A 19,807-nucleotide genomic window follows, 5' to 3' on the forward strand; every position below is an offset into this window, starting at 1 on the left:
GTTCCTTTCCTAGACCCACGACCGGCGCATTAAACTCGACCTTAATCGTCGGAAATTGGCCGAGTCCCGATTATTATACTCGACCTTACAACATTCGCATAATTCGTAAATAATGGTATTACCGATCGACCCGGAGACGCTCTTCCATGGTCTTTAGCAAATTTTACGAAAAAGACCATTCGATGAGAAGGAAAAAAAGACAAGACAAACGTTTCTCCCTCAAAGTCTATTTTCGAGAAGTCATCCCGATCTTCATTTTCCGCATTTCTCCCTTAACTTTCGATCGATGTCGGTAGAGTTATCGATTCTTTCGCATTCCCGATATCGGTTAACGCCTCGAGCTCTTCTCGTTTCGCGATCGCGACGCACGCGACAAGATGGATCCGCATTCTGCGAGATACTTCGAACTGGCCGAGTCTTGTACTTTGCGTGGGTCGAAATTCAAATGAAAAGCTCCGAAGGACGAAATTGCCCCGAAAACCGGCCTCGAAGGCCCGGCCAATTTTCAAGCAATTTGGCGGAGGGCCTCGAAAATAACGAGCCGCCCTCGGCGACCATATGGTCGCGGCGCGGCCCGATTCACCTCGAGGACCTCCTCGGAACTCCGAATCTCCGCACCCCAAGGGAACTCTGCGGCCACTCCTCGATCTCCTCGTCGCTTGGTTCGGGTCCGGAAGAGCCACGCGGTGAGGGAAAACCGCCGACTCTCTCCTCCAAAAGGGGACCGACTTTTATCCTCCGATCTGGACCGAGCCGGCTCTGGCCCGCGTGCCATATGTCGGTCATTTTGAAAATCCCTTTTCCGAATTCTCGCGAGGGTAACAACAGATGGACGCGCTCGAATGGTCGGCTCGAGGACTCCGCGACGTATTCCGTGGTTCGCATCTGTCGATTTCAGTCGGAAAAGGGAACTCGCGCCATCGATTCCGATCCGTTCCAACCCGACATCCGTCGAGTACTTCCAATCACCTTTGGCGACGTTATCGCCCTCCACCCTGTGACCGCGACTCGACTTCGCGGGGTAATCGCGAAGGAAGGACAGGTCTTCTCCGTTCTGCTCGGGAATCAAAACGGAAATTAACGCCGAGAATCGTTGAGGTTTAGAAACCGATTCCATTCGCGGGCCCCTGTAAGAGGTTATGACACGGCCGACGAGGAATCTAGTCCTCGTTCCTTACTTATCTATTCGCGAGCACACTTTCCTTCCCGTTTTCACGTTACGTAAGTACAATACCACGGCAGGTTTTGATCCAGCCTTCGTAAATTTTCGAAACCTTCCACGACCCGTCCGCGTCGAGATTTCATATGGAAAAGAGAAAGGATTCAAAAGTGGCCCGTAAAATTCGTCCTATACAAGAGCGACGTAATAAATCGTGATATTTGGCAAGGAACATTCCACTCTTTCGTTAACGCTTTCGATCACGTAGGTACAACTTCGACCGGAGAAACAACACCTAATTACGTCCCTCGGGATTTCAGGGGAAGAAGTCGGACCCCTTTCGTCCCTTCTTTCCAGAAACTATCGTCATCTTCTTCGGGGCGATCCTCTTAACGGCGTTCCTCGCGACCTTTGCGGCTTACGAAATACGAAGCTACACCGTTCTTTCTTCGTTGTTATTCATCACTTCCCCCGAGGTCTCCTTGTCTTTGGTCTGATCTCTGGCCCGGGTAGAATCTTCCCGTTTCTCGGAGTCCGTGTAAAGCAATCTCGCGGCATAGCAGAGCAGCAGCATTTCGATTACCATCAGGGCGTTGTAGGTCACTGAAATCGAGAAGGGAACACGAGACCGTGCTTAGGCACCACCTTTTCAAAATTCCCATCGCGTCTCCGCGTCGGCTTAGGACGTCCTCGTCCACCGACGCCAGGACGAAGCGATCGGAGCGGGTTTCCGAGTCGGAGCCCGAATTTCTATGCGCGCGACGTCCTACTCGACCGAGATCGGTTTCCCTCGATCGTATCGGGACTTCATACGGAAAACGGCATTATTTACCATAAGAATAAATTAGAGGCGTCAGTGGAGGATTGCACGGGAACAGTCCCGTTCCCGAGAGGCTCTTTATGATGAAGCCCTGCAGCTTGGAGAATAGCAGCACCAGTTGTGACACCAGGGTTTTGAGCTGCAGACCGGCTTCTGGAGAAAAAAGATCATTTACCCAGAATCGGTTCTCGTTAAAGTTCTCGTTAAAGCAGGTGGTTACATTTGAAGCACTTCACGTTAAATAACGGAGGAGCGCACGGTACCTGGGGCGACGTCGTGCAGGGACTTGGTAGTGACCGTCACTCCGTAAATTCCTAGCAGGATGCTGCTGACCGAAAGCGGTTGGAAGAACACGCCGTATCTTCTCACCAGGGACGGTTCTTCCGCTGCCATGAAGAGGAAGATGCAGTAGGTCAATCCCTGAAGGACGGAAAGCAAATTCTAAGAAGAGAAGCCGAGGTAGCTTCGGATAAAGATTTCAAAGCGATTTTATACCGCCGGACGCGTCGACCGATGTCGTTTTTGCCTTTCATAGGGTCTCGGGGAATAACGGACCGTGTGGTGGTAAAACGTTCCCGAAGGACAGTCACCTGGACGATGGGCAACTGGACGACCGAAATGCCGAGCCACGACAAGTAGGTGCCGTTCATGTCCGCGGTAGGAAACGGCAGACAGGGCCAGCAGCAACAAGGACCAACGTTCAGCTTCAACGGAGGCGGCTTTGAAACGGTCTTTCGTCCCACGTCAATTAGTAGCAAGTACAGCCGATAGAAGGATATCGTGAGGAAAATTTGAGTAGTTGCTTCCGACGCGACCTGGACCCTAGCGAGGGAAGAGACGGGATCGTTAGTCTTCGCGATTGGTCCCTTTGGACGAAATCCGTGGTTTTTCGTTAAGGTTGTCCGGAGTCAATCCTGAGGTCCTCGCTACGTTGCGCCGCCGTTCTCGATTTCCATTGTCCGTTTTCTTTCCCAGGGGAAATTGAAGAACTCTGGGTCGATGGAACGAGTGGTTTCTAAAAATGAAAATTCTTCCTTCCGAAAGTTGGCTCGCATCCTTACCTTGGTACCGCGATCGCAAGAAGGCTGCACAGGCTCGCCACTGGATAAACCGATAATATAGTGACGGCGCTCGTCTTGTAACGAGATGTTTCTTCTTGAAGTAGGACATTATAGGCGGCGTCGATGGCAAGGTAAAGCGTTACGATCCACAAGAGCGACCCGATGCTCAAAATGATCGCTCCAAACGCAGCGAGACCTGAAAACACAGGAACCGCGTCATCGTATCTTATCGCTACGTTTAATGTGGGTGAACGTACGTAAACAATGTCGGCAATTTTCTCGCTTCCTCGTGCTCCTACGAGAGCCGCAACGACGGTGCATTACGAGCGATTGAACGATCGCTGAATAATTGCGCGCAACCGTCAGGTGAGCGGAGTTGCTTCGAACTCGATAAGTAGGCTATGGATCACTGTCAAATTTGGCGTCAACGACTTCGCGATTAGAGATATCAGCCGAGTCAACCGATTATTAACCGATTGCATCCTTTTCTCTTTGCGCAATCGGCCTCTCTCAACGATGCATTTACGGTACAAACGATCGTTCGTTTGCTGGGACATTTTTACCGTCGACGGATATCTTTCATCGATACCGTCTATTAACCTATCGATCGTCTTTCAAAGCTTCTCTATTTGTTCGTTTTCCCCCGGCACCCCGCTCCCCTATGGAACACTAGGAAAGATTTTCCGACGCCGCTGCAAACACCTGCCGGACGTTCAACGCATTTGGTCGGCAAAGATTTGCACCGCGAACAAGAGGTCGAATTCCCCGATCGGCCCCCGGCCAGAAATCGGCGCATAGGATCTACGGAGTTGCGCGCCTGTGAGCAATTGCGTTAAAAAAATGTCAAATATTCTTGCGCTCTCGTCAATTTCTCGCGGTTTCTGCTTTCCCTCCTGTGCCCGTCTGCGAACGTGGACGTCCTCGACCGTTGCGTTCGACTACGGGACGCACGCGGTGGAGAAGAACCACTTTTTGTTAAACCCGTCTCTTCTAGGTCGAATCGAAATTTCTTGCGGAGCCAACGTCTTTTAATCGCTATCTAGAAATGAACGCTTGGGTAAATGCCGAAAGTAAAATTGACTATGGCTTAACTCGTAGAACTTGGATCTTCCCTGGTCCCGAGACCCCAATGATGGAAACGGCAATGAAACGGAATCTCTCGGAGGGTCTTTCTCTAGACCCTTTTAAACGAATCCATCGCAGCTCCGAATGAACGTTGGCCACTGAAAAAGTTGGGATATCTCTTCGCGAAGCTCATCTCGCTTTCTTTTCACTCACTTTCGATGTTCTCGATGGCTGTAGGAACGAGGCCGTGGTCGCAGCTGACGTTTTCGTGGTAAAAGTCCGATTCCCGCAGATCCTCGATCGGATTAGGGTAAGGTCGATCCATGATCTAGGGACGTTTCCGCGGTGGAGAATCGTGTCGACGAAGAGTGAAACGAATTCGGGAGGCCGTGGCGCGCCAACTGCGCTCGCCCGAGTAGGTGAGTACCTGGAGAAACGGTGAGAGCGAGTCCCCACTTTTACTTGCGTTAGACCGATGTCGTAACCCATTATCGTACAAGGGGAACGATTCAATAAACAAACCTGGCTCCTCCCTTTCCTCTCTTATCGATAGAAATGATCGAATGCTTTCGCCAGAATTTCTTGTTAAAGTCGATCGGTTCGTTCATTCTATTCGTGTTAGAATCGATTGGCTTAAAAAAATTGTACATAAAGTATAACTCACCTCTCGAGCACCCACGTGTAGTATTTGCCTGTATGTAATAATATTTGCGAATAAAATAAATAAGGTATGCAAAGGGTAAGGTCAAAGAAAGTGCCCCGAGTGTTTTTCCCTTACCATCAAAAGTGAGCAGTGTCGATAAGCGTAGGTAAGCCACCACCGTCAACTGCCGCATGATATTACCATCACGAATACGCGAGCCGCCAATGGCGACTGGTAGATGGCACGGCCATCGCGATGCGCGAGCCCCTACCAGAAATTCGTTGCGCCGAAAGCTAACGTACGAAACCAGAGGGCAGCACACCATGCGATCGCGCGACCCTGCCCGTGAGCAATCTCCCAACTCATCTCTGTGTGCCGCTAGTTTAAGCTACATGGGGGCGCGAGATCTTCGCGACCGTCGTAAAGTTGGTTGCTAGCAGTCTATGCTTATATAGTCGAAGACTCATCTCAGTGCTACAGCAATGGAGGCGAAGATCAAAGTCAGCGTAGAGTGTGCACTCCGAGTGACTTGATATACAAACACCGTGGCTAGCCTATCGTTTTCGGCGCCATGACTAAAATTCCTCGGCAACATAAGAGTGTCGTGGCCGTAACGAGCCGAACTGCGAGCAACGAGATCACCTAACAGACGATCGATAGACCTGGAGTTTGCGGCAGCTGCGGAAGGTTAAACGCTCCTCGGTTCGCTCATCGTTTCCTCGTGTGTTGTCCGACTTTGACCAAGTTCGAGCAAATTTGAGGTATTCGAGAGAAGAGAACACAGAGAGGAAAGTGCGGGATCGAGTTTTCTTGGAAGAGGAATAGAGTAGAATGGAGGTTTGTTTGCATGTGGTTTTCCTTTATCTTTGCTATTAACTATATGCCAAACAGTGACGCGTCCACGCGTCTAGAGAATTTGTAACCGATGCAACCGATAGCTTCTTTGAGTGCTTTCGATGGCCATAATAAAGGTTAAGTATGTCACACGGATTACGAAGGTTTTCTAAGTAAGTATATACTACTTTAGATGGACGAGTGTTCAGCCGGTGGGGACTCGGGTGCGGAAGAAGAAGAGGACGAGGATTCCACCCATGTTTCCAGGAGCAACAGCAGCAGCAGCTGCACCAGTGGTAGTAGTTCTACTACCGACAGTGGTGACGATTCGGGTGACGATCGATGTACCAGTGGAACGGAAAGTTCCGCCGAGGAGGATGACGGCGAAGATGAGAATTCTCAGCATATGACGCGAGAAGAAAATGAAGACATGCACGTAAGACTATCGATTCTGTACATTTATCGGCATTTTTGTTTGAAGTCATTATAACTTTAAATGGAATGGAAACACATAATGCATTTACAGAGGTGGGAAACTTGCATAGCAGTTGGAACCAAAGTGAAGTTGCCCCAAGATCTATGCGAACACTCGTCCATCTTCCAAGAGCTTCTCGATTATCCAAAATTCTGGCACGAGTGCCTAGACGACGAACAGAGAGAGTCTCTTCGTCATTTGCTACCAGTGTTTCCTAAGGACTGCAACGAGGAATTTGAGACAGAGAGAACTCTACAAATGCTGTTTCAAAGGGAAAACCACCGGTATACAAATGGTGATAGAAGCAATGTCCCCTTCATAGAAACGTTAAAACAATCCTTACCATTGCTGTCGTCAAAAGGTTCGGCGTGGCTGCCCTGGATGCTTTCCATGACCACCTTTCCGCTGGTCACTACAGACCGGACATTAGGAGAATGCGCGCCTTGGTACGCAGAGCTCAACGGAAGAGGCTCCTCTTCGAAGAGCGTAAGCGATCTTATGAACTCGCCGGGCAACTCCTTAAGTCAAGGGAAAGCTTGCTATCGGCTGCATACAAGCAGGGTTTCAGTCATCCCACTCACAGGACTACATCGAAGCTGCAATGGAGAAAGCCTAAGCCAGCAATGGGTACGTACATCCCTAAATCAACCAATGCGTAATCCTACATAGCTCATCTATTTTGTCGAAGCCTATTAAACATCGTGGAAACAAAAGAAAACTTTAGATTTACGGTTAGTATAACGGGTAGTTTCCTCGTAAGGAGGACAAGGAAAATAATTTTATTTAAGAGACTAAGAATTTGGGTTAATTGACGGATTGGTGCATAGTCGAGGAGAAGACCCACCTGCGCTATGCAGAAGAGATGAATGCCCTCCGAGCGGAGCTCGGCGTAAACGCCCGACTAGCTGCGGACACAACCTCTGAAAACGAGGAGAATTATCCTCACCAGTCGTTCGCTGGGGCGAAGCAGCGGAAAAAGAAGCGACTCCAGTACTTCCCGACAAGGGGGATCCAAACGTCGTGCCACGAGGACGAAGCGATTCGGCCCGTATTCTCAACCCTCCAGAGGCCGGAATACTCCCAAAATGGTTCTTTCCTCTTACGAGAGCAGTCCGAAGAGACGTATCGTGCGATGCTAATCGCCCACAAAAAACGACGAGCTCGTCGCGATGTACGTTTTTGATAAAAAATATTCTCGATATATCCTTTGAATTTCCATAAACTTCTTAGATTGAAAATTGAGTTCATTTATTTTTCAGGTGCATCCCGAGCTAAATACTCAAGGGATCGCCTTGGCGGACCTTACCCAGAGGGCGCAGATCGGGCAGAAACACAAGCTGACGATCGGCAACCCCGTTCGTCCCAACGGGAACAAAAGGAGAGTTAAAACGGAGCCCTCGTCTCTGGGCCCTCCGGCCCCGAAGGTTCTCAACACCGGACCCCCGAAGCAGGAGAGTGACAACAGCGATTACTCGCTCACCGAGGATAACAAACATTCCATTTCGGTGGAACTTGACCAGCGAATCGGTACACTTTGCACCGTCAAATCGGAACCATTGGATGTGTACGAGAGGACTCATCGACTGTCTGCGAAAAAGAATATGTGAGCTTACTATGTTTCCTCAGCTATCTTGTACAAATTTTACCGATGCTTTTGAATGATTTTATTTCGGACGGGCATTATTAAACGTCGTTTATTAATCGTTTAATTATTCCAGGAGCCCATCGACCCCGAAGATCGGCAGGTCATTTACGATGCCGGTCCCTAACATAAAAAAGGAAGTGGACGATATGGATTACGATAGAGAAATCAAAACGGAGGTTTGTTCCGGTATGAACGAGGAAACGCACCCAGACTCGGAAGAGGACGAGGAAAACGACAAGAAGGAGATTGACCTGGATGGCATCGATATGATGCAAATCCCGATACAGCTCGACGACGGTATCGACATCCTCGAGGAGGTCAAGTAAGTGACGAGATCCATTCCTGTTGTTTCTGTAGTTACGTCGATTCTTTAGAAGATTAATCAAACGTAAATCCGATTCTTAAGGTCACTCATGATGTAAGTGCAAAATGCTAAAAGGAGTGCGGATTTAATTCTCTGTTGTGGTTACCCCTTAGATGCGAGGAGGAGTCTACGATCGGTCTACCAGACAAGGAACCGAACTCCGTTCTCAGCGACGGCATTACCGTAAACGGCGGTGGTGGTGAGCTGATGCAAGAAACTCACGCGTCCTTCTTCTCCCTCCTGAGGGATGCCTTTATTTCGAAGGGGGAGTATCGCATGAGCACCGTGGAGATGAAGGATGCGGTCACGCAGTGGCAAGGAAACCCGATCTCTCCGCTTAACGACTGGTACGTTTCCGCACTTGTTTTATCGTTTGCATTTCCGATGACGTATTCGACGTTGGCTCGCAGGTACTCCATGGCATCTTCCTGGCCTTCGCTAGTTCCACTTGCCCTGGGCTTTCTCGCCGGTGAACTCACCTACTCGCAGGAACTGGATCAGTCTCAGGAACGCGAACAAGAACTCGTGCCTTACCTGGAGAACAAGGGTCGCGGGGTGTACGCGTGGATAGGCGCCGGTCGCGACTCCGATTCGCGTCTGGCCGCTCTCTGCACGCGTTTCCTCTTGCACAGGTTTGGACATTCTCTCGATAAAATAGTTTGCGTTCATTCCATTGTTTTAAAATTCCTAATCTCTTCGCTTCCATATATGTAGAAAAAAAAAGCACTGAATCTTGAAATAAAATTAAAAAAATTGTTGCAAATCGTTAAAGTAAGTTTCGTTGTCGTTAATTTTCAGAGATTCCCTGGGGCACCCTCAGGTTTCGGCTTCCACTGCTCCCAGCGTCGGCCCTGCGGCTACAGCGCCCGTTAAACAACCGCTGCAGCAATCGCAGTTACAACAGCAACGACAGAGCAGTAACGGCAGCGGGAACGGCGGTGGCAACGGTAACGGCAACGGCAGTGCTGCTATCGTCAGAAGCGGAAGTCCTTTGACGGAAGTCAGCGGCCCTGACGGAGGCGCCATTGGGGCTGTCGCGGAGTGGGAACCACCCCGTGCTCTGTGGCCGACCGAGTGGAAGGTGCGACCCTCCACCCCGGAGGAACGCGAGGAGTTCAGGCGGCAGGAGCGAATGCGCTACGCGGCACCACATAGGGCCTTCACTTATCGCATGCACGGCTATGCCTCCGTCGTCGGCCCTGTCAAGGGCATCTACCAGCATAACGTTGGTACGTTGTCGACAAAAGGTGAAGGCTCTCAACTCAACTCCCGTAATGTTCATCGCATAATATTTAGTATCGTCTATCGCGGATATACGTTTAAAAAAAAGTCGTGGCTATTGTCGACCAACACTGCTCTCTCCGTTTCTAGGCTCGGGGCTGACCAAGGCGCGCGGTCACTCACTGCTGGTGGCCGAGAGGCCGAACTTCGTGACGATTCTGGCACTGGTGAGGGACGCAACCGCGCGCCTGCCGAACGGCGAGGGCACTCGGGCGGACATCTGTCAGCTGCTTAAGGACTCGCAGTACATCCGGGAGCAAAGCGAAGCGGACTGCGGCCCCGAGAAGGAGGGTTACCTGCATTCGGTGGTGTCCGGCGCCCTGGACCGGCTCCACTACGAGGCCGACCCCTGCGTCAGATATTATCCGAAGCGCAAGGAGTGGCTGTATCTACATCGGGCCCGTTCCGAGTCGGAATTCGGTTAGTACTCGACTGCTGAATCCGTTCGCCAGAGCAAGGGTACTTGGCAATTTTTTTCGTGGGTACTTCGGCGATATCCGAAGTTCCACCGTCGATTGTCTTCGTTGTCAGAATAGAAGCAATCGGCCGAGGTTAAATCCAAGATAACGATGATTCCTTTTTCTCGATCCCCTCAGAGATGTTCCACCAGCAGCTGCAAGGCGTGGCCAAAAACAAAAAGAATACCGGCAACGCTTCCAGGAATAAGTTACTGCAGTCGACGACAAAGCCCGTGAACGGCAGCAAGGAGCAATCTCCAACCGCTGGGACTAGGGAGACGACCCCGAAGAAGGAAAAGAAACCCGTTCTACAGGTCCAGACGATGATCGCCAGGTAGAGTGCCAGATTCGATTATTCGGTCGGGAAAGATAATTAAAATTTGTTGATCGAATCGCGTTCGTGGCGGTTATCTCAGGAAAGAACAGAGGAAGCCGGAGGAACGAGTTGTCGTGGATCAACAGCCAGCGATGACGGAACCGCCAACGGTATCAACGATCGCTTCGACGACGACAGCTAACGCGTTGGCACCCGTGGTAGCAACGAGCGTCGCTGTCAGTCCTGGTCCTAGCCTCGCGAGTACCACTTCGAGTTTGGGGATTATCGTGGATAATGCGATGGAGGTCAAGCAGCAACAGCTTCGTCAATTCGCTACGCCCTCGCCAACCGTCTCGAAGAAAGTGGCTACGGCTGCGCTTGTTAGCGGAAAGCCCGTTACCGTGGTCAAGGCCAGTTCCGCCCAAAGCCTGCTGCAGTCGAATCAGCAACACTTCCCTCATCATCAGATTCAGGTTTCTACTTCGGCGGGACTGCAAACGATACGTTTATCCGGTCATTCCGTTTTGCACTCGGCTCAGTCGGTCCCCGTCTCTGGTGCGGGAAGTGTCGCTGGAAACGTTACGACGATATTCCCCACGGCCAAAGTACAGTCTCAGCAGCAACAGCAACAGCAGCAGCAGCAGCAGCAACAACAACAACAGCAGCAACAGCAGACGGCACAGCAGATCACGGCTGTCTCTGGTCAGGCGGGGAAAAGCGTGCTGCAGACCGCCAATGCGAAATCACAGTCCCAGCAACCTCAGCAGCAACAGCAACATGTGTTGCCTGGGAAGACATTGTTAGCTTCACAAATCAAGCTGGTCAGTTCGGGGCAAATCAAGTCGTTGCTCACTGGGCACGGTTTGCAAGGGCAGACAATATTCATTAAGCAATCGTCACCCTCTACGGTGCAAGCCCAACAATTGCAGCAGCAACAGCTGAAAGTACGTCCTTGGGCTTCCTCGCGGAATTTCCGTCGCGTTGAATTCCGATACTTCGTTTGATGCAACCCTTTTCTTTTTCAACAGCAACAGCCGCAACCGCAACAGCAACAGTTACAGCGAGTAGTGACCACGCAGCAGCAGCCACAGTCGTCTCAATCCCAAACTCAACAGCAACAATCATTGCAGGCGCCGGGAATGCAACGAATAATCGCGCAAATAGGCGGCAAACCGATCGCAGTTCAAATACAACAATCGTCGCATCAGCAGCAGCAGCAACAGCAGCAGAAAATCCTGGCGAAGGTCTTGACTAGTGCGGGAGCCGGCCAGTTGATTTCCGTGGAGAGTCTACTCGCGCAGAAGGGACTCAAGCTCACGACCGCGATGGGCCATAGACAACTTGGCCGGCAGGGGAAACAGCTGATACAGACTCAGTACCAGGTGCGCGTTACACTGGAAAGTCCGATTTATTCTTGATCTTTCATATTCGTGGCTCGATTTGATAAAATATGTAGATGATTCTTAACGAGAACATTTTGGGTTTCAGGTGGTCTCTCAAGCCCAGACAACGAGTGGCAGTCAGCCGAAAATAATCGTGAGCTCTCAACAGCAGTCGCAGTCCCAGCAACCGCAAACCGTGCGAATGGTCACCGCTCAACTGGCCGGCAAGCCGATCGTTTTGGCCAGCGGTAACAAGGGTCTGGGAGTAGGAGTCGGTGGGACCGCCGGAGGGGTTGTCTTGAGCAAACAGCAATCCTCGCAGCAACAGCAGCAGTCCCAGCAACAGCCCATCATTCTGCCGAGCCAGTTGCTCAACATTAAGACCCTTCATGGTTTGAAGGTGATACCCACACCCGCGGGTCTTAAGACGACGAGTGCCGCCGTTTATGCCCGGGTGATCGCGCCCACGACCATATCTTCGGCGCAGTCGATAGCTGCTCAGCAACCTCAACAGCAGCAGCAGCAGCAGCAACAGCAGCAACAACAACAACAGCAGCAGCAGCAACAGTCGTTACAAGGCCAAGCTCCGAGGAGTAACCAGTACGGTACGCCTTGATGCGATCGACTCGATTTCATTTTTTCCTCCGTTTTCGACGTCGCCGACTCGTTATTCGAACATTAATAATTGCGGCCTCTTATAATTCGCGGGGGCGAAACTTGAACGCGCATCCAAGATGCACGTTTCTCTACGTGTCGGATGTCCCGGTCACGCGAGGATATTTTCATTTTTCATGCATTTCATGGCTTCGATACATTGGAAATCGTTTTCTAAACCCAGTAGTAGCGACGTCGAAAACGATTACAGATGAATAAAATATAATTTCGTGTCTTGCGACGTGAGAATACCTGGAGGTAATGATCTTCGCGACGTCGAGAACGTCGCGACGATCTCGAATCCATGTGTAGAGAAAACTCGTAAAAAAAATCTGAATAAACGGTTCGAAAGAAAAAATAGAAAGGTTGGGTCGACAGGCTCGAAGTCTTTTCAAAAGTCGTGGGAGTTTATCTACGGGCACGTGACAGACAATTCGGGTTATACAAGGGGGGGGGGGGGGGTTCGTGTCAATTTCGCAGCGGAGATTACTAACCGAGGACGTAAGTAATAAAGTTTTACATACGATTAGGTATTAAATTATCTTTTACACCTAAAAGCCTGATTCTCTTTCTATCTATCTTTCTATCAGCCTATTTCGTAAAGCGAGGAATTACGCAGGAGGGTCTAGGCGGTGCAAGCGTCACCGCCGCGTCTTTGGTTCGTTTTACTTATCGCGGAGACAACTGCTTTGTCCTTAATTTCTAATTATACTTAACCGCGAGGAATATCTCAATCTTTAACGTCCCAGCCTCGCTGGTACCCAGCGGATCGTCGATCGCGTTTAATCAGTCGTTAACGGTCGACGTCTCGTCGACATAATCCTATTTTACTAACGCGCCTTCGCGGCTCCACTCGCGATCGCGTCTCGGTCACTTGCAAGTTGTTCGTTGTCACTGAGTTACGTATCGGTGTCGTTGGATGTTTCTAATCGAACGCGTTAGAGTTCGGAAGGCACTTCTTTTCTTTGCCGTCCTCTGTCCTAGGATGAACCGACTCGACGACTGGTTAAAATAAATATGAATACACACGGTTTTCCGCAAACTATGGACTAGGGGAATTACGACATCGGGACTATTGCGTTCTGTCGGTGACGTCGCCAATGATCGAAAACGAAACACGTCGTTCGATTATAAATAATTGCAGCTACGAAGGCACTTTGCACCTCGGGAACACATTTTTGCCTGGAAGCAGGATCGCGATCCGTTGCCCTTGTATACCATGGAAGGGCGACAAGATTATCGTCGTGGAGAACCACGTGTTGTTCGACAATTTTACGGCTCGGTTAATCTTATCGAAAGACGGTCGATGGAATGTGCAATTCAAATTTCCTCTCAAAATATTCAGAAACTGTACCATTCTGGGGTGATTTGCGTACACGCGGTGAATGGCTTCGTTCCGTAGGTCGGTTAAACGATTCCCTTTATGTTCGTTCATTGACTACTTTCTCACGAAGAATCTCGTCGCGCGTCACTGAAAGTCATCGGAGTATCTAGCACCGTCCGAAATATCTTCGGTATAACGTTTTACGAGGACTTCACGCCGGATAAGTCGCCTCGTTTTCGACGTTGGCGAGAAAAAAGAAAAATAACGGAGAACCCTAAGACGTATTAGGAAGTCGAGTCCCTGATGTCCTGAAAAATCTCAATCAAATTGTTCACGCCGATCAGATAGCCGTCCTCGTGGTTACCGACCTGCCACTCGGCGTCGTGCTTGATCCTGGGCAGGTGCTGGGGCAAGGGCAGCGTTTTCGCGAAATCTATCATCCAGACGCCGGCGTTTCGGTCGTCATGAACAAAAAGCAGACTGGAGCCTACGACCTCGTGCGAGGCGAAGAACGGGGAGGCCTTCAAGGTAGCTCGAATCGCCTTTAACCGCTGAAGGTACTTCGGGACCACATGGGGATAGCCTTCGACGAACTTCTTCAGGGTCTCGGTCACCTGGAAGATAGATATCTCGATTACAGAAATTTTCTAAAGAACCGCGAGAAAGCGTTTCTCGCCTCCTGGCGAACGCCTCGAAACTCGACGAACCTGATCCCTGGTGCGAGTCGTCTTGAAGTCCTTGAAGGAGCCCCCTTGAGCCAGCTTGACCCCTTCGACTCGAAAGCCCATAGTCGCGGTGCTAGAGATGGTTTCCCGCCAGACCATATAGCGGGGCTTGGTCACACCTTGGAGGCGACGTTCCTCCGCGTTCGGGGCGGTTGGGTCGACTTGTATCATTTTCTCGTACATGTCTTTGCGCAACTGGAAAGGAACGCTGCGTCTAAGGAATCCTCGAGTCGACGCGGGGAAAACGATCGCGCGAGACGGAGCAAAAGACGGGGAAAGATACCTTGGGCCTCTCCTTCGCTTTCGCGAGCTCGGACTCGAGGTAGGTGCGGACTCCGACCTTACAGTCCATCACGCAGGGTCGCTCAAAGTCCCCGAGGAGGTCCTGGAGCTGCAGGTAGGAGGAAACGACGATCCTCTTGTCGTCGGACGCGAGGTCGAGCTCTTTCCCGGAGTTCCCGTCGGAATTGCGGTTCCCAGGGACCTCTTCGGGTTCCCGGACGTCCAGGACTCCTTTGAATTCCGGCACGTACGGCCTGAGGACGTCGTGCATCAGCAACCGAAAGCAGGACTCCTCCTGGGGGCAGAGTTTCTTCAGGATCGTCCCCGGAGTCGGGCCAGCTCGGAAGTTGCCCTGGTGTCCGGCCAGCTGCACCTGCGATCGAGATCACGAGTCGTTACGACGCCGACTCGACGCCGGGACCGGGGACCTTCGGTAAGCTCACCCAGGGATACCGCTGCTTCTTGTAAGTCTGGAAGAAGGGGGTCCAGTGGACGATATTCCTGAGTTTCCTCCATCCCGATGTCTGCAACAGGGGAAAGGGAGAGGAACTCGTGATTACGGGCAAAGAAGGGACTTTCGCTTTCTCGCGAGCCAAATTCTCGGCGCGTCCCCGGGTTGAAGACGCATCGACCGACCGCTCGAATTTATTTCGACGATCGTTTCCAATCCTCCTCGCGGTCGGTAAAGTCGAGTCGGGACGATTACCGAGTTCGAGTCTCGAGTGGGCCGACCTCTCTCCTTCGCGAGGCGGGAACCGAGTGACGTCGCTTCCGATTCGAGGTCACTCGGCCACCGCGGCAAAGACCGGCAAAGACGCCGGTTTAAGGATGGTTAGGATTCCGCTGACGCACGAGGAGCGTCGTTACGACATCTCAAAACGAGGCGCGCACCCCGTGAACCGTCCTCGGGGCGGTACCTTATTTCTGTAAGGATTCGTCGGCCTCTGTAGGTGCTCGTCGACGATGCCGAGCAGACAGTCGTCGCACTTGCAGTACCCGGACGGGGCCGAGTCGCTGGAGAAGGAGTTGTAGGTACTGGCGCTGTTCTGACTGTCCATCGAGTCGGTTCTGAACAAGAGGGCCTTCCCGGCCGAAGGGGCGTCCGCGTCTCCCTCCGCGCCCTGGCGCTCGATCTTCGCCAGCAGAAGCTGTTCCATCAGGTTCAAGCTCGGCGAGCCGGCGGCACCCGGGGGACGGCGACCCGACTCGGCCTCGCCGGCCAGGAGCGGACACCTTTTCTTTTCGTTCTGCATGATCACCGGAGAGGTCGACCGCGAGAACGGACGGAGGAATCCACCGCCCGAGACTCCGCTTCTTACGAGGCGGACAGGTCGCATCGCCGAATCGTCCGCATTTTCTCGTCGATCACCGGAGAACGAAGCTCCGGACGAAACCTCTCGTCCCTTTCAAATGCTCCGGAGACCGATCGAACGCGGGACTCGGTCGATCCCGTGGCATCGCGATCGTCGCGTCATCCTTGCTCCTTATCGACGTCCTACGTGCTCTTCTCGTCCCGATCCGCTCTTCGGCGTGGACCCACCTTCTCGAGTGCCTCCTCGACTCTCGAAGAATTTCCAAGATATCGAGGCAAGAGAGAGATCTGCGAATTACGGCGGATGAGCGCGATAACGCGATAACGTTCAGGGTCCTCGTCGAGCGATAACGCTTAAATCGAGGGACACCACGATTGTCGCCATCGGAGAGTATCCGGGGGGTATCTTGAAAAGTTGCCAGGATCGCGAAGAGAGGAGCGGGCTCGCGGCGCGAACGTCCACGAGCGACTGGGAGAGCACCGCGCGCAAGCGGCCGACCGCTTCTCTCTCTCCCTTGCCGACTGGCCGGACGGACGGCAGCCGTGCGACCGCGACGAGAAACCGCAAAAGTTGCGCCTCGTCGTACCGCCGCCGTTCGCGGTAACCAGGAGACGTTTCTTTGAAAAGAGAGAAGAAGGAATACGAAATCGAGCCGCGGACGTTTTCGAGACACCGTCGCTCCATGTAGGGACATTTCTGGAGGGCCGAGTCGCTTCGAGGGGCGTTCTCCTTCGGGCGCGCTCCGCCGGGAGTATTTTCGTTCACCTCGTTCAGCCCCGCCCAGATTTCCCCTGGAAAAGAGTATCTCCCTGGGCTCGGTGGGCTTCTTTTTCGCTCCCGATCGACTTCTTCGGATTTTCAAGAGACGCTCGAGCGAGCGATCGAGATCGCTTCGACCTTCGGCTCCGTAAGCCGCGAGCCGATCACCCGGGAGAAAGTACGACCGATTCGTCCGTTAAGGTACCGAATGTCTCGAACGAACCAACTCGGAAATCTCGGCCCGCTTTCGATACTCGATGAATCGGCCCGATAAGCCACCCGGTTGGATCGTCTCGAGATTATCGACGTTGCGGATTCTCCCGGTTTCGTGCAATTTTTCGTTCCTCTGCGGAGTTGGAAACGTCGAACAGCCGGGAAAAAGGAGGGGATACGATTGTCTTCGGGTCTTTCTCAATGAATCGTTCGCGAGCGGACACGCGATGCGTTGCCCACACGCCGTTCGATCTTCTGTCGTGTTTGCGACGAACAAATGGAACCGGCAGTCATGCGCGATGTTATTCAATGTTTAAGAAAGAGGAACGGTTACGTAAGCGAGAATTTACGGGGAAACCGAGCGGACTCGAGGCGAAGCGGGAAGTCGAGCGAGGTTTCGCGGCATGCTCGGTCGAGATGTTTTAGGAGCGTCGACAGGAGCAACGTTTTCCGTTTAAATGACGCTCGAGTCATCTTGGCCACTTAATTGCACCGGCGTGTGAACGTATGCCAAAGATTATATTCCGAAAAAAAGTACACGCTTACGATGAAATTACTCACTTGAGATGGTTTCACTGGCCGAAGCTCGGTGACTTCGAAGTCATCTCCGCTGAGACTGGAGCAAGTCGAGCAGTCCGATATCTTTCGAGCAGGAGGAATGTCCAGAAATTCTATCGTCGTTTTGTCTTGAGGTTCTCCTAGCTCCTCCGGCCTGAGCCTGGTTGGCCGATTATCAAACTTGCTGTCGTAAGACGTCGGCATTGCCAAGCAGGAGTTTCTTCTGTCAAGAATTTCTCTGTGGAAACGTATCAATGATTAGTGAATTAAGGTCAGGGTTGTTTTATTTTTTTATAGAAGTTAATGTAAAAATGATATTTTGTACAAAATTCGTAGGAGAGCAGAAATTTCACCTTCGAGTGTTTCCACTGGAAGATCCCAGACAAAGACAACAGGAGTCCGAATGACGCCGGTGGTTGCACACTTGTGGCAGGTGACCGTCGGATAAAGTCATATCCTGAAACTCTTGAATTTCGTCGCAGTCCAGGCAGGAGCAACTGCTGGCTTGACTCGGAGTGCCGCCGTGTCCATCGTATTTTTCAGGATCTAAATCTCCCCTCTCGTACTTCTCATCCAAATAGGAATAATCCGAATAGTCACTGACAACGACGCTCGGAGTTCTCCAATATCTTGGTTTTCCCTCGTTTAATTCACACTCTATGGCATCACCGAAATTAGAGTTTTCCCAGCCTTAAAAAATAAATATTTTAGCCCATTAGAGTATTTTAAAAAAGTCAACACGTGCATAAGAAGTAACGACAAGTATTTCCCCACTCAAATGTCTTATTTGTTGCCATACAATTTGAACAGTTTGTTTTGTTCTTACAATAAAACATGAAAAAAAAAAAGACGATACGAATATTTTGATCCTTGATACATGCCTTTACTTTGATCGTCATCGCTAAGAACTGCACTGTCGTAGCTGCAACACCTGGCAACTCGCATCTTGTGCCTCTTTCCTTGCCGTGTGCTTTGCAAAGCGTCGTCGTCACTAACTAGGGCCGAGTCTAAACTCCAGTATCGTCCTACGGATCCCATGTGTCGATCCTGATCGGTCTCGATGCCCTCGTCGCTCTGCGGGCTTTTGCTAAACGATCGTGTCATCGGCATCGTGATCGCGTTATATCGTTCGTTATCTTCCAAAGACTGTCCGTCGTCCCTATTAACTCTACGCTTTCCTTGAACACCTCTGAATGTCACTTTGATAAGAGGCTCAAAGTATACTAAGGAATGTGCCTACGGAATCTAGGAAGGTCCTCGACAGGATGTGCTTCAACTTTGCTACTAAAATACTTATCTCCAAACGAACCAATTTTTTTTTACATTTGCTAGGGAATTTTCCGAGGGCGTACCAGATTTCAAAATCTTATGTTTGGTTCCTTTTCCGAGAATCGCCCACGATTTTTCAGTCTTTCAAATCTCAAGGTGGGATTTGTGTTCTTCGGCGTTCCTAACCTCATCAAGGTAAATTAGGGCTCTTCTTCCTCGGTGTTCCTATTGAAATCGAACCAACCGGACGGAGAGGAAACACAACCCTCGAATAAAACTTCCAAGCCGCATGATCTCGATTCTTGAGTGTCCCTCTTAAACGTCCGAGATAGCGTCCTCCCCTGCCGACTCTCGAACACCCGACACATCTCGCGCGAGAACAAGTGCAGCCAGTGCGACCGGGGCGATGCTCGCGCATCTGGCGTCCAGCTCGCTAATGGTGGCAGCCATCTTGGAGACGACGATGCCCTCCGAGGGTATTTCTGGCAACTAACCAGAACTAACCTGTCGAATCGTCGCAAAAAGGACGCTATTATCTGTCCGGTATGCGCTCAGGTTCCGAGATATATTTCGTAGATTTTCTCGGGAGCCCGAATTCCCTATCCTTCGCGACGAATCCTGTTTTCGGCCAGAAACTTCGAAGCACTCGCAACGGAGACGGGTCCTCTAAAGAACCGGCCTCATTCCGTTCATTGGTTCGAAAAATATCTTTGATGACTCCGACCAAGTCTTTCCGTAGTTCGACGCGGCCTTTCGGAAAGAAGTCGGACGTTAACGGGAAGTGCGTCCTCGCGCGGTGAGATTGCGCAGGCATGGAGAGGCAACGGTCGAGCCAGTGGTCAGATTGACGTAAAAGTAGGGAAAACGAGGAGCGAACGGGGTCGGCGGCGCCTCGCAGTCCGCTTGGAGCCACAACCGAACGAACTCGGCCGACGAGGTCGGACCCGGCCGATTCGATTGACGTCAGACGTGCGTCACGAGCGAGCGAAGGAGCAAGAAAGTTCCGATTGAATGATCGTAAGCACCTCGGCCCATTATCTCGTCAGCTCGAGTTCCCGTTCGCCCACTTGAGCTCATCTGCCCGATCTGGAGATTTCCAAGTAAATCCTGGTCATGCTCATCCTTTGTTTTGTTTAAGAGGAACGAACATCGAGAAGATGCGTTTCTTATCGTTTAAATGATAATATGAACGCGAAAAGTTTCTTTT

General features: G+C 51.3%; 3 protein-coding genes across 5 annotated transcripts; 1 reads left to right on the forward strand and 2 right to left on the reverse strand.

Annotated features, from left to right (window-relative positions):
• Positions 1 to 1,351: 1,351 nt before the first annotated feature.
• LOC105698709 (organic solute transporter subunit alpha) lies at positions 1,352 to 4,677 on the reverse strand. Its single transcript, XM_012423178.1, has 7 exons — positions 4,628 to 4,677; positions 4,319 to 4,532; positions 3,041 to 3,236; positions 2,570 to 2,801; positions 2,243 to 2,399; positions 1,992 to 2,132; positions 1,352 to 1,762 (listed from the first exon to the last, which is right to left on the reverse strand). Exons 2-7 carry the CDS (start codon positions 4,428 to 4,430, stop codon positions 1,593 to 1,595), a joined length of 1,008 nt encoding a protein of 335 aa, XP_012278601.1. The 5' UTR covers positions 4,431 to 4,532; positions 4,628 to 4,677; the 3' UTR covers positions 1,352 to 1,592.
• Positions 4,678 to 5,234: 557 nt separating this feature from the next.
• On the forward strand, positions 5,235 to 12,606 carry LOC105698808 (nuclear factor related to kappa-B-binding protein). Of its 2 annotated transcripts, none has more exons than XM_012423381.1 (15): positions 5,235 to 5,585; positions 5,776 to 6,018; positions 6,109 to 6,341; positions 6,419 to 6,684; positions 6,885 to 7,228; positions 7,317 to 7,660; positions 7,776 to 8,024; positions 8,180 to 8,413; positions 8,477 to 8,698; positions 8,865 to 9,313; positions 9,438 to 9,767; positions 9,944 to 10,139; positions 10,222 to 11,065; positions 11,150 to 11,503; positions 11,610 to 12,606. In XM_012423381.1, exons 1-15 carry the CDS (start codon positions 5,580 to 5,582, stop codon positions 12,117 to 12,119), a joined length of 4,824 nt encoding a protein of 1,607 aa, XP_012278804.1. In that variant the 5' UTR covers positions 5,235 to 5,579; the 3' UTR covers positions 12,120 to 12,606. The 2 variants fall into 2 exon arrangements, with proteins under 2 accessions (XP_012278804.1, XP_012278805.1); XM_012423382.1 differs by having other exon boundaries at positions 8,865 to 9,295.
• A 525-nt stretch (positions 12,607 to 13,131) lies between these two features.
• LOC105698697 (inositol-trisphosphate 3-kinase B) lies at positions 13,132 to 19,617 on the reverse strand. Of its 2 annotated transcripts, XM_023434072.1 has the most exons (7): positions 18,213 to 19,617; positions 17,685 to 18,021; positions 17,335 to 17,569; positions 14,932 to 15,012; positions 14,490 to 14,861; positions 14,189 to 14,401; positions 13,132 to 14,095 (listed from the first exon to the last, which is right to left on the reverse strand). In XM_023434072.1, exons 1-7 carry the CDS (start codon positions 18,439 to 18,441, stop codon positions 13,766 to 13,768), a joined length of 1,797 nt encoding a protein of 598 aa, XP_023289840.1. In that variant the 5' UTR covers positions 18,442 to 19,617; the 3' UTR covers positions 13,132 to 13,765. The 2 variants fall into 2 exon arrangements, with proteins under 2 accessions (XP_023289840.1, XP_023289841.1); XM_023434073.1 differs by lacking the exons at positions 17,335 to 17,569; positions 17,685 to 18,021; positions 18,213 to 19,617 and adding an exon at positions 15,406 to 16,233.
• Between the last annotated feature and the right edge of the window lie 190 nt (positions 19,618 to 19,807).

This window comes from Orussus abietinus, unplaced genomic scaffold, assembly GCF_000612105.2.
Source record: "Orussus abietinus isolate OABI.00-Male unplaced genomic scaffold, Oabi_2.0 scaffold12, whole genome shotgun sequence".
NCBI lineage: Eukaryota > Metazoa > Arthropoda > Insecta > Hymenoptera > Orussidae > Orussus > Orussus abietinus.